The sequence below is a fragment of the Oryctolagus cuniculus genome, chromosome 10 (assembly GCF_051225735.1).
Source record: "Oryctolagus cuniculus isolate XC-2025 breed Fujian yellow rabbit chromosome 10, ASM5122573v1, whole genome shotgun sequence".
Classification (NCBI taxonomy): domain Eukaryota; kingdom Metazoa; phylum Chordata; class Mammalia; order Lagomorpha; family Leporidae; genus Oryctolagus; species Oryctolagus cuniculus.
In genome coordinates, this window is record NC_142876.1 from 88,822,101 (window position 1) to 88,835,590 (window position 13,490).

Sequence of the window (13,490 nt, forward strand, 5' to 3'; positions counted from 1 at the left end):
CAGATGAATTCAGCCCCTCCAAACCAAGCGCCGATTGCGCCGCTTTTGTGAGCCAGGCACAAAACGCCGAATTCCTCCGAACTTACTTGGGGCCTGTCTAGCAAAGGGCCTTTTCTTTCCACTGCTTGTACCTCTGGCCACACTAAGTCTCTGCCCGCCCCCCTTCAGGCCCCCTCCCTCTCCCCTCTGATAATCCTTCTCTTTATTTTAGAAAAACACAAAACCCGGTTCCACGCAGTGCTTTAGTGGCTAAAAGTGAAAGAGCTGCCTTGGCAGAATTCAGCTCCATGAATCACTTCGGAAAATTGGTTCGACTGAATGGCCTTAGGAGGAAAAACGTTTTAATAGGATCCAGGGGAGGTTCTGCTGTTTCAATCTGCTCCTTAAACAGGTGGAGATTGGACCTTCTCAATTATACAAACAGTAAGTACCCATCGGCGGGGAGACTGCCCTCGATCCTCCCTGCACGCAGCCGTCCGCCGGCAACACAGCACGGCTTTGCCCCAGCAACCCGATCATAAACCAGCAGTTCTGATCGATTAGGATCTCGAACAGCCCTCCAGCGAGCCGTGAAGGCTCCCCCCAGCCTCAGGCGGGGAGCCGGCCCGAGAGCTGGAGGCGCACCCGCCCGTTGCGGAGCCGCCCCCCCCCAACAACCCCCCCTCCCCGGCATCCCGGCGCGCGGCCTGGCTCTCCGGGGCGCTCGCTTCGGGGTCGTCCTTAGGCGGCGGGAGCGCTCTCCCGACCTCCGACGCCAGCCAAGGCGAGCTCGTTGCTTTTGCATAAATTAATATTTCCCCATTAACAAGTTCCCCCCACCCCTCCAAACGCGACGCCCGCGTCCTTGCGCCACATCCTAATGAGGTAATTATCATTTGCGCGTGTTCGGGGCTGGCGCCGGCTCCGTGGGTAAATGGCAGTTTAGCACGATGCCCAGCTCGGCTGCGCAGGGCTAAGGGATACTTCGGCGACTGGACGGACACCCAGGGGCTCCTCGGGGCGGCGTGCTCGGGACCCCCCCGCCCTCCCCGCGTCCCCCAAACCTGCAGGCCCCCAAAGTTGTGAATCACGCACGGAACTCTGCCTGGGTTTGGGTTCGGGCTCTCCGCACCCCCCCCCTTTCCTTCCACCGGCAAAACCATCACGATTCCTCCCCCTCCCCCTCCCGTCTCTTCCCTCCTTCCCGATTCGCAAACCGCTCGCACTTTCCCGAGGGGAGCGCGGGCGCCAGTTGCCTCCTTTTAAAGTTTGAGGGGCGGTGGCGGCGGCGGCCGGCAGGCGCGGGGGAACACAGGGGCCGCTACGGGAGCCGCGCCGCCGCCCAAGTCATTCCACTTCAAGTGACTTCATGTGATGTCAGCTGAATGTAAAAGACAGTGATCTCACGCGGAGGGGAAGATGTTTGCTATCAAAATGTGACAGAAGAGGCACGCTGCATGGCTCGGAACGCTTCTCCTTGGCGGTGGGGACAAGAGGTAAAGGCGAGGTGGCTCTCCCGGGCCTCCGTAACTTTGCCCCTTCACTGTCCAGCTCGCAGCACGCGCGGCGGAGGCCCGGGTCCAGGGAAGGGCTCAAGGGGAGGGGGGGTTAATTTGAGGCTCTTTTCTTCTTCTCCCCCCCACCCCCGCTTCTCCTTTTCCTTTGTAAACCCTCCCACTTCTTCCCTCTTTCAAAGTCCCAGGGCAGGAGCTGGTGGGTTCCTTTGCGCGCCGGGTTAATGGGCGGTAATTTGGTACCCTTGGGTGCACTTTGTTCTGCCTCTGTTCATTTGAATGCAAATGGGTGACCCGGGCCCAACTAGGTGCTTATTAAATTGCGGCTTCCCCCCCTGCCTTTTCCGGAATGCAGACTTAGAGGAGAGAGGCTGCGCCCCGGCCCAGCCTGGCTCGGCTCGGCTCCGCGCGCCATGGCAAGCTCCGCTTCCCTGGAGACCATGGTGCCCCCGGCCTGTCCGCGCGCCGGAGCGTCGCCGGCCACTTCCAAGACGCTGGCCTTCTCCATCGAGCGCATCATGGCCAAGACGTCGGAGCCCCGCGCGCCCTTTGAGCCCCGGCCTGGGGCGCTAGAGGCCGACGGCAGCCAGAGCAAGAAACTGCTCAACCTCTGCTCGCCGTTGCCCTGTATGATCCCCCTGCAGCCCCTCGGCTACGAGGTGCCGTCCAAGACACTGCTCAGTTACTCGGAGCTCTGGAAAAGCAGCCTCCGGGCGGGCGGCGGCGGTGGCAGTGGAGGAGGAGGAGGAGGCGGCGGCGGCGGGGGGGCCCCGGTGTGCGGCGCCAGCGGCTTGTGCAAAACCAACTGTGGCGTGTGCTGTAAGGCCGAGCTGGGCCTGGCGCCGTCTGCGCTGCCCGCGGGCAGGGTCATCAAGCCGCAGGTCATCAACCAGGCGGTGGGGCTGCCGGCCAGCGGCTCTCTCTACTACTTCAACTACCTGGACTCGACCGCTTACCCGCCTTCCGAGCTTCTCGGCGGCCACCTCTTCCCCTCCGGCCTCCTCAACGCGCAGGCCCCGGCCGCCCTGGCGGCTCACCCCAAGCTCTTCCTGCTGGAGAATGCCAAGCTGGCCGGCCTGGCCGCGGACAAGTTCCCCCATCCAGCTCCCTACCCCCATAAGGAGCGCTTGCCCGCGCCATTGGAGCAGGTGCTGAAGGAGAACTCGGCCTTGACCGCCGAGCGCGGCGGCGTCAAGGGCCACAGCAAGCTGCCCGGGGGCGCGGCGGACGGCAAGCCTAAAAACTTCACCTGCGAGGTGTGCGGCAAGGTGAGAGTCCCAGGGACCAGTAGGGACAGGGAGGGGCGACCGGCAGCTGCTGCTTCCCTGGAAACAGCCCGGAACGCCCCCTTTCTCCAACAGAGGAGCTGCCCCACGAAGCTGTGTGCTAGCAAGGTGGGGAGGGGGGGTTTCCTTGGGCCTCAGTCTCCTATCCTATAAAATGGGATGCTCTTGACGGTGGCCACATAGCATTGGGGTTAAGCTGTGGGTTTGGGAAGCATTTTACAAGCCAAGAGGGGCTCTGGTCTCTAGAGAGGTACATCAGTGGCGGGACACGGGCTCTGGATTCCCAGGGCTGGCTCTAGGTCACCCAAGAGATGCACGACAAGGCTCCCCTCGTGTCCCCCCCGTAGGTTTTTAACGCTCACTATAACCTCACCCGCCACATGCCTGTCCACACCGGAGCCCGACCATTTGTGTGCAAAGTCTGCGGGAAAGGCTTCCGACAGGCCAGCACGCTCTGCAGACACAAAATCATCCACACCCAGGTACGTGGCCCTGGGTCGGCCTGACCCGCGCACGCACGAACCTCCTTCTCTCCCTACCTCCTGCCCTCAAACTACACCCTTACTCCCGGAGCCGGCGCGAAGCACTTAGGGTCTGAAGGCCAAGGATTTCCCACTTCCGGGGGGGGGGGCGCGTGTCCCCTCGAGGTGTCCTCTAGATAGCCTCTTCCCTCCAGGGTCTTGGCCTTAGTGTGTGTGCGCCCCTCTCTGCAGGAAAAACCACATAAATGCAACCAGTGCGGCAAAGCCTTCAATCGGAGCTCCACGCTCAACACGCATATCCGCATCCACGCAGGCTACAAGCCCTTCGTCTGCGAATTTTGCGGCAAAGGCTTTCACCAAAAAGGTAACATGCCGGGCGAGGCCCTCCCCTCACCTGGGGACTCGGCGGGTCGTGGCTGGAAGGGACCGCGAAGGAGGGCTCTGGGGAAAGGCGGCGCGCACGCTGCGGGCTCGGGCGCCGCAATTCTTTGCAATCGGGTTGTGTCGGGTTTAAGGGGAAGCTCTCCTCGCAGGGTTTGTAGAGCTCGCTGGATGCTGGTGGGGTGCACTGGGAGACTCCGAATTTGGAAGGTAGAAGGGAAGGAAGGATGCAGAAGGAAAGGACATAGGAAAAGGAGTGAATTTTGCCTTACGAAAGAAAAAAAAAATCCCTTTGTAGCCGAGGCACCCCTTTCAAATGAAAAAAAGAAATGGACCCAAATGCACCTTCCGGGAAGAACTTTAAGGCTCCGGGGACACTGGTCCGGGCCTCAGTGCCCCCTACATCCAGCGCCCCGCTCGGATTTTTTTCTGGGGACTTTTAGATCTCCAGGTGGTCGTGGGGGTGTTCGGGGTGGGGGGAAGTAACTTTTTAACTGAGGAGGGGAAAAGACAAGAGGAACGAAGCCCGGCTTTGTGCGAATTTCTTGGAGCGAGGCATTTACCCCGCCAAAGACCCTGTGCGTCTCTGGGCTGCACTAAAGTTTCCCGGCCGGCGGAGCTCGGCAGGAGGGGACGCTTCCTTGGGGCTCCATCCCGGGCGGGGCAGGGGCGCGGGGCAGCTCGGCGAGACTCCGAGCTCTGTCCAGTCGGGAGCTCAGCGGGCTTGACGCATACGAAGTTTGACAACTTCTTCACTCGAAGAGGTCGCGCCCGCCTAACCAAGCGTCGCCTTCTTTGCGCGGGCACCTGAGCCACCCCCGGGGTGCTCAGGCCCCCTCATTCCACTGCCTACCCCTACTTTTGTGTTGTTTGTGTTTTGGCCTCCTGTAGGGAACTACAAGAACCACAAGCTGACCCACAGCGGCGAGAAGCAGTACAAATGCACTATCTGCAACAAGGCTTTCCACCAGGTCTACAACCTGACCTTCCACATGCACACCCACAACGACAAGAAGCCTTTCACGTGCGCCACTTGCGGCAAAGGGTTTTGCAGAAACTTTGACTTAAAGAAACACGTGCGCAAACTCCACGACAGCGTGGGCCCCGCCGCCCCCTCCGCAAAGGACCTAACCAGGACAGTGCAGAGCTGAAAGCCACCGCCTGGCCCTCCCTTCTCGCCCCATCCTACCCCCAAACAGATCACACGTATAAACTTATTTCTAAAATTAAAAGAAAAAAAAAACTATAGCAGAGAGGCTAAAATCTATTTATCGAAACCAGCATATTTTTGGAAAGCTATACGTTTCCTCGAGGACCGGCAGCATTCGCGTGGCTCCCACCTTTGTGTATTCAGGAAACTTATTTAAATCCAGTGCGCCGAAACGTATTTAATTCCAGGCCTGGGCTTCTCCTTGGGCAGCCTGTCACCGTGAGCACCCCGCAAGAGAGCGGCGCCCCAGCCATCTTTATACAGCTATGTAGATCCTCCTGTACAAGCGAACACGGAATATATTACATATCTATGACCCAATAAACAGAATCATTGGTGCGCGTGTTCTTTCCCCCCTTTCCCCTCGCCGCGTGGTCAGTTCGGCCACCCCCACACCGAGAGGGAAATAGGCATTTCTAACATTTCCCTCCCCAAATGCGACTTCCGTGGGTGCCGCTGGGCCGGGGTGAGGCCAAACGGGTGCTCCAGCGGCGCTGGCGTGCGCAGACACCCAGGAGCTAAAGGCTTAATCGGCCTCCAGGAGGTGCCAAGGTTTTCTTTGGTGACTGCTTGGACGCTTGGCATTCTGGGTGTTGCCTTATTGGGTAAGAAAATTAGAGGGGAAAGAGGGGGGCGTTAAACGTGGTTGGGTTTTGAGGTGCATTCGCGAGGCCAGCGGCGCGCCCGCCCGACTCAGCAGGCACTGCCCTGCTGGGGCGCTTCCATGCGCATCCTGTGGTCCAAAGCAAACCAAAGGAGGACAAGCAGCACTCGCAGTCTTCCCCGGCGGCTAAGGATCCCCAACCCCGCCTGCGCTCCGGGTCCCGGGGGCTGGCCGCCCGGTGCCGTACGCCCTACCGCGGGAGGGCGCGCCGGGTCTCCCTGCGCTTGCCGCCGCCACTGCCGCCGCCTCCCGGGCCCTGATTATCGCGCAGTTAGCCCATTTCCTGAATAGCTATCTCCGCCGCCGAGCACGCTGATGAAATGATCTCACGCTTGCTTTCTAAGTAATGACCCAAATTAAGAGAGAAAACAGAGACCCTTCAAACAGCATTACATTAATCATCTAATCATTCCCAGGAGGGGGCCGGCCGCCGCCGCCCCGTTTGATCCGAATCTGATAATCAAGAGCTCGGATTACCGGCGCGTCGCGCCCGGCCTCCCTCCACACACACTTTTAATATCCGCGCCGCCATTCAGCCCACGTCTTCTGGAACAATGTTCCCCAGTGCCGGGAGGAAATGCGGCGTGGGGCCCAGGAGCGCGCGTCCACGCAGCCTCCCCGTGGAGGGGGTGAGGGTGGCTGGGCGCTGACCCCTCGCGGATTTTCACTGCCAGTGGCGGCTCACGGGGGGGGGGGGGGAGGAAGGGGAGGATGGTTAAATAAACCAAGGGGCAACCCCTACGTAACCCTGAAAGCGACTTGAGCGCAGGTAAGCCCAACGCATGGTAAGCAGTAGGCGCTGAGTGCGCCAAGGGGCTTGCACAGGTGAAAAGCAGCTCATTCCCCTGAGCATGTCTTCCACGCCAGACACACGTTCTCTCGCTGGGAGTGATTGTGCCCACTTAACGGAGGAAGAAACCGAGGCAGAGACGAGCGAAGTGGCCTGCGCGGGGACCCTGGGCTGGGTAAGGCAGGAATTCCAGCTCCGGGCTTGGGGGAGACCTTGGCCGCCTTCGGGCCCGCGCGGGGGAGGAGGACTCTCGGGCTTGGGCCGGGGAAGAGACGCTGGAAGCAGAGTGGAAGCGCTCTCCTGTCGCCGGCCCCCGCCCGATTCGCAGGCCCATTGCGCCGGGAAGGAGAATTGTCGATTTTGTTTGCACAGAGGACGGCGACAGCTTCCTCAGGCTGTCGCGGGGGTATTTTTAGTACCTCCGATTCAGAAATAGGAACGCGCACATTAGAATTCCATTTCCTGAAAGGAGAGCGTCCTCGTTTTTTTGTATTCCTCCCCCTCCCCCTAAGTCTAGGAAGGCGCAGCCAGGGGAGGGGGGACGAGGAAGCGAGAGGGAATTTAAATGTTAGCTCGTTCTGGCTGCGGTTCGCGGAGTGAGACTGGGACCCAGAGGGGTATGCGGTTTTAACTCCGCAGTCCCCGTCGGTGCCATAAACCCCAGGAAACTCCAGGATGGAGAGGAGGGTGTGCAGGCTAAGGATAAGGAAACAGTGCCTCGCCTTTCCCAAGCTTATATCCCCCGGAGGGGACGGCGGGCGGGCTCGGGGAGTGGGTACCTGTCCTTGTTCTCAATTTTAATCCCACCCACGGGAGTTCTTCGGTGCCCCTGTTAACAGTCGTGTCGACCAAAGTCCTTTCCTTCCTGCGTGGAGGATCCTTTGTAGATAGGCAACTAGGAGGCCAGAGGATGGTCCGGGGGAGCCCCCTTCTTCCACAGCTCCTGGATTTTGTGGTGGTGGAGGCAGGGGCGAGTAGAATGCACGTGTTCAAGTTCTCTTCTTGATGGATACCAGTCCAGGGAAAGAAACCTGTAACCATCAAGTGGGAGAACTTTCTTTGAGAAAGTCTGGCGTTAAAAAGTTTTTGCCAGGAGAGAGATGGAAAGGGTCAGCTATCTCCCGGAATGGGAAAAACCTGTTTCCAGGTTCCGAGATTGCTGGCTTGTCAATCAGGCAGCAAATAAACTCCTGGGAAAAAGTGGAAGGCAGTTCCCGGATGGACTGCTCATCTCTGCAGTCAGGCAGAGGTGAGGGAGCTGTGTGGCTCAGAGGGATGCCTGGGCAGGGCTGCTTGCACACTTTGCACGCTTTGAGGTTGTTTCCTCGCAACTTGATTGTTATTTAAGCTTCGCACCAGCCTCTGTCAATCGCTCTCACCTGAGAAGGTGTTGGTTCGCATCTGCCAGTAATTGGAGATAAACAGAGGTCTTCTGTATCTATAAGGCTTAGCTCTGCTTGCCACAGGTTGAGGTCTCTCCCGGATTTAAGAGACCAGCTTCCATCAGGTGTGCGATGGAGGACAAGGTTCCTTCACCTGAGTGGTAGTGCAAAGAGCAAAGGAACCTTCTGCCTGAATTGCCAAACACTTCGCGCAGGCAGGACGCATTCCGAAGCCAGCGCTAAGCTCTTGCAGTAACCATCTTAGCTCCGAGCCTTCTTAGTTATTCACCATGCATCGGAATTGAGGGGTGAAAGGCTTTGTTTTCGCATTTTCCCCTCTTAATATTAAACTGTTTGCATGACTTGCAGTTTACGATATTAGTAAATGACTTAAACAAGGTAGTCATCCACTGCATATTAATATTCTAACTTTGATTAAATTGAAGAGGCCGCCCTTAAAAATATTTTTAAAAAAATCAAATTGCGGGGGAGGGGAATCCTGTCACAGACACAAAAAAGACTCCAATTATCTTTTCCCCTACAAGATGTTTGTTCTGTCCATGACTGCTCACACTTCAGCAATCTTGCCAGCAAGACTCAAAAAAAAAAAAAAAACCTTCCAAAGCCACAGCCTTGTACATAACAGATTGTACAGTCCTATTGCCTTAGGCGGGTAGAGGTTCCTCTCTGTAAAGAGCGACACAGAGAAGGTGCCAGCATCCAGACACATTTCGGGGGGCCCTGTGCTCCTTCTTGCCTTGTCCGCAGAAGCGCATCGATCTGGCTGGTCCCCATGGAGCTGTTCAGCTCCCAAGAGTCTGGGGGTGGGGGGCAAGAGTGGCAGCAGCAAGACATCCAGGTGTGCTGGTGGGGAATGGGCTGGGGAAGGCTGGAGAGGGGGCGGCCAGAGAGAGGACCGAGTCCTGAGAATGCGCTGGGAAATAAACAACCTCAAGGCAGCTGCGTTGTCCTTTTCCCTGCACTGGCCTCTCAAACGTCTGAGCAACCAGTTTGCTCCTAGAAACATGTTAATTGCCAACGGAGCTCATTAAGGCATGCACATGCAAAACACAGCAAGAAAGATTAAATGGACAAAAGCGCAATAATGAACTGTCAACAACCGGGCCCATCTACGAGACCAGGATCACTCAAGAATGAGGCATTTAGAGGCAACAAAGGATTGTCTGGGACAGGAAGAAAAGACGACCTAGACTTTTGTTTAGTCAACACAATTGATTACAAATGAGAGATTAACAGGATAGCTTCAGATTTTTTTTTAAAAGAGGCAGAAAAGTCCAATTAAGTCCACCGAATGTTAACTACATTGCGTTCCATGCCTAGCCCCAAAGAAATTCTCATTAAACCATCCCTGGCGATCCCTTTTGGAAAGTAATTTGTCTCCCTGATGGAGCAGAGAAAGAGACTCGTGTAAAAGAAAGCGTTAGTTCTTGGCACAATGAGCTTAGGAGACACACTAGAAAGAGCCAAGGGGGGAGTTAATGAGCATCTGACAAACTGCTTGGATTCAGGCCTAGAGAACAGCGATGAAAAGATGAAATTGGCCAACAACTATTCTTTATATCAAACATAAAAAGGCCAATCTGAAATGGGGCTGCTCAAAACTGGTTGAAAGTACATAGCCCAAGGAAAGGGAGCCCCAGCCAGGCCTCTTGCTGGACAGTGGACAGTGCCCAGAACTCGGCGCGCCACCAGTTGGGAACGAGGCGCACAGAGCTCGGCGCTCTATCCAAGAGCAGGCTCCAGCCAGGGCACCCCAGGCCCGGGAGGTGCTGATGGGAAGCTCTCGGTGTCCAACCCATCCCCCTACTCTTGGGATGTCTCTTTCGTGAGTGGAAAATGTATCAGGCTAGCATTTGAGGGATCTCCCGTAGTTCTGCTAATCTGGCCATTCGTCCCTGGCATTCGGCACAAGGCTCCTCTCTCATGGAGCCCCATGACCCCTACTGCCCCTCCAGGGCCAGCCACCATATGTTACCAGCTCACATTCAGTTTGTCTACGCTCCTGTCCGGGAGTGACCATTCCAAACCCTCTCCTTTAGGCGGGTGATTGCCTTCCTAAGGAAGTAGCAAGGCAATGAAGATGCTGATGGTGTGTGGCTTTGTGAATCAGGGCATGGGGTATATGAATTAGTTCCCATAGTTGTTCATCTAGCTTTGAGAGTCCACCTCATTTTAATACTTCCTTCCTTGGAAAAGAAGGTTAAGGGTATATGTCAATATGAGACACATATTATCTCGTAATTAAACATGAATGTCCAGGTATCCCAACAGCGAAAGTGTTGGAGTTTCTTTTTCACTTGGTGTTCAGTAGAGCCAGGTAAATAAAACCCAGAGAGGTATGGTGAGTTTTTCAAGGAAATCTACCTGCGAAGCAAGCATAACAAAGTCTGGTTTCTTAAAGCCTTCCTTACTCCATTTTCGAGGCGGGACGGGTGCCATCTCCGATACTAGAGTGCAGCATTTTGATCTCGATTCTAGGTTTTGTGTTCTGACTCGGAAACAGCTATCACATTTCTGAGGGCTTGGCTTGCGCTTTCGGGCTTTGCTCATGCTTCGTGGAAAAAAAGTAGATTGGTGTCTGGAAGTACAGAAGGGGGAGAAAGAAGTATATCACTTCAAAACACAAACAGTCATCTGAGATTGCAGGCTAGTTCTGGTTTTCAAAGCAGAGAGGTGTTAGGGAATCTAGAAAGCTGCATTTCCGGAAAGGGGAGGGGGAGGAGACTTCGCTATTGCAGTTAAACCAGAGGCTGATAGGGTTACTTCTCTACCAAAGGCACTCTGTGTCATTGTGCCTGTCTTCTTCAGCCCGAGGGCTTTTTTTTTTTTTTTTTCCTCAGGCAGAGTGACACACAGAGAGGAACAGAGACAGAGTCCTCCCACCTACTAGTTCTCTTCTTCGATGCTCTGTGATAGCCAGGGGGCTGGGTCAGGCCCAAGCTAGGAGTTCCATCTGAGTTTCCCACATGGGTGGCATGGATCCAAATGTGAACCATCACCTGCTGCCTCCCACAATGCAAATTAGCAGGAAGATGGATTGAGATCACAGTGGTGACTTGACCCCAGGCACTGCGCTGTGGCAGGGAGGCAGGTATCTTAACCCCCTCAACCAAATATCTGTCCCCCTGGGTCTGTCTGGGAGCTCTTTTTCCTCCAAGAGTTTCATTGTCCTCATTTTGCCTCCAAAGTGGCTGCTGGTGAATTGCCTAAGGAAAGTACATGTTACCCATAAGGACAAAGTATGCTGAGTAGTTGGGAGCCTGGGATCTGACATCAGAGCACCTGAGCTCAAGTCCTGGCTCAGCCACCTAGCTCAAGATGATGTCGTCTGTTTCCTCATCTGAAAAAATAAATAAATAAATAAATAAAGTGGCAATATTAAGAGGATCTATTTCAGATGCTGTGAGGATGAAATGAGTTAACACAAATAATTAGAATTTCAGAATAGTATCAGGCCCGTCCAGCTGGGAGTGGGGAACCTTTCTTTTGCTGAGTTCCATTTATTTGTAACACCATTCGTGGGGCACGCAAAAACTATCAACTTAAAAATCAGCCTGTTATAGACATTGAATTTTGAGTCACTTTTGCAGTTGGCTTCGCAGGGCCAGATCCCATGATTTTGTGGGGTTACACAGCCCAAAGGCCTGACGTTCCCCATGCTTCCTTGACCAGGCCTTCCAGAAGCTTAGTAAGAGAAAGATCTCAAGTAGCAACACTTGAAGGAAGTACCCGTTATCTTGTTGAATTCTCATTACGTATTAAGCAATTTTCTTAGCCCCATTTTATAGGAGACCAAATTGAGTTCCTGAGAGGGTATGACTCAAATATAGTACAGCTAAATGAATTGACTATGGAGTCCCCATTCTAACAGGAACATGCCTGAGAATCACATCAAGTTTTTACAAAAAGAGCAAATTCCTGTACCCCATTTACTGAGAGTGAGTGTGCAGAGTGAGGATGTGGTCCAGGGGTGTATATTGTAATCTGAGCTAACTGGTTCCCCCCCCCCCCCGCCGCCCAGCTACAGTTTGTAAAACCCCGACTTAGCACCTGTGTGTCTAGCGCTCATGATGCTGCGTTTGAAAGATGAAAGAAGATGGTGAGCTCTTTGTCCAGGAATGAAGACAATCGATCATTTACTCAACACACATGGTTTGAAGACATCTTATGTGTTTGCTGGAATCACATGGGAGGAGGTAGCCTCTGACCTGGAGGACCATGCAGTTTAGAAGGGGAGAAAAGCACCTGCAACCAAAATCCCCATAGAATACTTGGCTATGAGGATGAAATTGGGCATTCAGTCCAGTCTGGGTGGGTGAGTGTGGTGGACATCTGTTACTTTTTCCTGCTGATCATCATTCTCCCGTCTGGTAACACCATCCAACTTTTCCTTTGGAGAAGTCACCCCTCCCCCACTCTCAGTCTATATGGTGGGAGCCCTTCCATCCCTCCACTGTGGGCATGTGACCCAGGCCTGGCCAATCAGAGGGCAGCATCTTCTCGTCCATAGTGAATGGCTCAGGCCTGAGCATCTGACCCAGATGAAGCCAATGAGAGTCCTACGCAGGACTTGTGCCAGCGCAGACGCCTCTCTTCTGGGTCTGTAAATAGGCCCCTGGGCATATTTGCTATAATGTTAGAGGAGAACTTCCTGAACTGAGAAGTTTAGAGGTAGAGAGTGAGAGGATCTGAGACCTGGCCCTTGACAGTGTGAGTCCACTGGATGCACCCATGGCCTTCACAGACCCTTGCTGTAATAGAGAGCTCTAACCTGAAGACTCCTGCTCGATCCTGGGTAGAAGAACATAAAGACCACAATACCTTTCTAGAGGAAGTGATGAGACTTCAGAGAGCAGCAGGTGTTTGCTGTGCAGCTACAGAGGAAGATAGATCCCAGGCAGCCAAAGTGAAAGCACAGGGGTGAAGGAAAGATGGCAGGGTGACCGCAACTAGATGCAGTTTCCTATGGTTGAGTTTAGTGTCCGTGGATTTGAATTGGAAACCCAGCTCTGTTTCTGAGCAGCTGTGGGACTGTGTGCTAGAAGCCTGCCTTAGCCTCGGCCTCCTCTGCAAAAGGAGCACAGTAATAACATTGACTGCACGAGGCCGTTAGAATGAGGCAGTGCAATTGGGCAAGTTGAACACCTGGTCCGTTGCAGTCATTCAGATAAGTGATTGCAATCGTTACCACCGACCGTTGAGGCAGAGAGAATGGTGCTATAGAGTGGTCCTTTGGAGCTCTACATGTGAGCCAAAGGGAAGAACCCTCTCTGTAGCTGCCTGGCTGCTGAGGCCTGCTGAGGCCTGCCTGTTTTTGAGGGAGGCTGTAGAGCATGATCACATGGGCCAGCTGTTTGGAACCTTCACCAGCTAAGAGGTCTTGGGTGATTCCTTGCAATGTTCTCAGACCTAATTGTGTGTTTTTTAATAATCATTTATTTTTATCTCGCACAGTTTTAAAAAAAGATTTATTTGAAAGAATTACACAGAGGAAGACCCACCCACACCCACACCCACACTGAGAGAGAGAGACAGAGAGGGAGGGAGGGAGGGAATTCCATCCACTGATTCACTCCCCAAATGGTTGTAATAGCTGAGGCTGAGCCGGCGCCGTGGCTCAATAGGCTAATCCTCCACCTTGCGGCGCCGGCACACCGGGTTCTAGTCCCGGTTGGGGCGCCGGATTCTGTCCCGGTTGCCCCTCTTCCAGGCCAGCTCTCTGCTATGGCCAGGGAGTACAGTGGAGGATGGCCCAGGTGCTTGGGCCCTGCACCCCATGGG

General features: G+C 54.6%; 1 protein-coding gene and 1 long non-coding RNA gene across 4 annotated transcripts in view; both read left to right on the forward strand.

Annotated features, from left to right (window-relative positions):
• The first annotated feature begins 237 nt into the window (after nucleotides 1-237).
• On the forward strand, nucleotides 238-5,212 carry FEZF2 (FEZ family zinc finger 2). 2 transcript variants are annotated; one of them, XM_008260871.5, is made up of 6 exons: nucleotides 238-423; nucleotides 1,361-1,475; nucleotides 1,849-2,761; nucleotides 3,127-3,261; nucleotides 3,493-3,625; nucleotides 4,534-5,212. In XM_008260871.5, exons 3-6 carry the CDS (start codon nucleotides 1,907-1,909, stop codon nucleotides 4,791-4,793), a joined length of 1,383 nt encoding a protein of 460 aa, XP_008259093.1. In that variant the 5' UTR covers nucleotides 238-423; nucleotides 1,361-1,475; nucleotides 1,849-1,906; the 3' UTR covers nucleotides 4,794-5,212. The 2 variants fall into 2 exon arrangements, with proteins under 2 accessions (XP_008259093.1, XP_069906076.1); XM_070049975.2 differs by lacking the exon at nucleotides 238-423 and having other exon boundaries at nucleotides 1,175-1,475.
• A 1,038-nt stretch (nucleotides 5,213-6,250) lies between these two features.
• LOC127492427 (uncharacterized) overlaps nucleotides 6,251-13,490 on the forward strand; it is a 118,480-nt gene continuing 111,240 nt past the window's right edge. Inside the window, exon 1 of one of the 2 annotated variants that reach the window (XR_016214244.1) lies at nucleotides 6,251-6,481. This is a non-coding gene — a long non-coding RNA (uncharacterized LOC127492427). The remainder of the gene's footprint in view (nucleotides 6,482-13,490) is intronic. The other variant, XR_016214245.1, reaches the window with a different exon arrangement.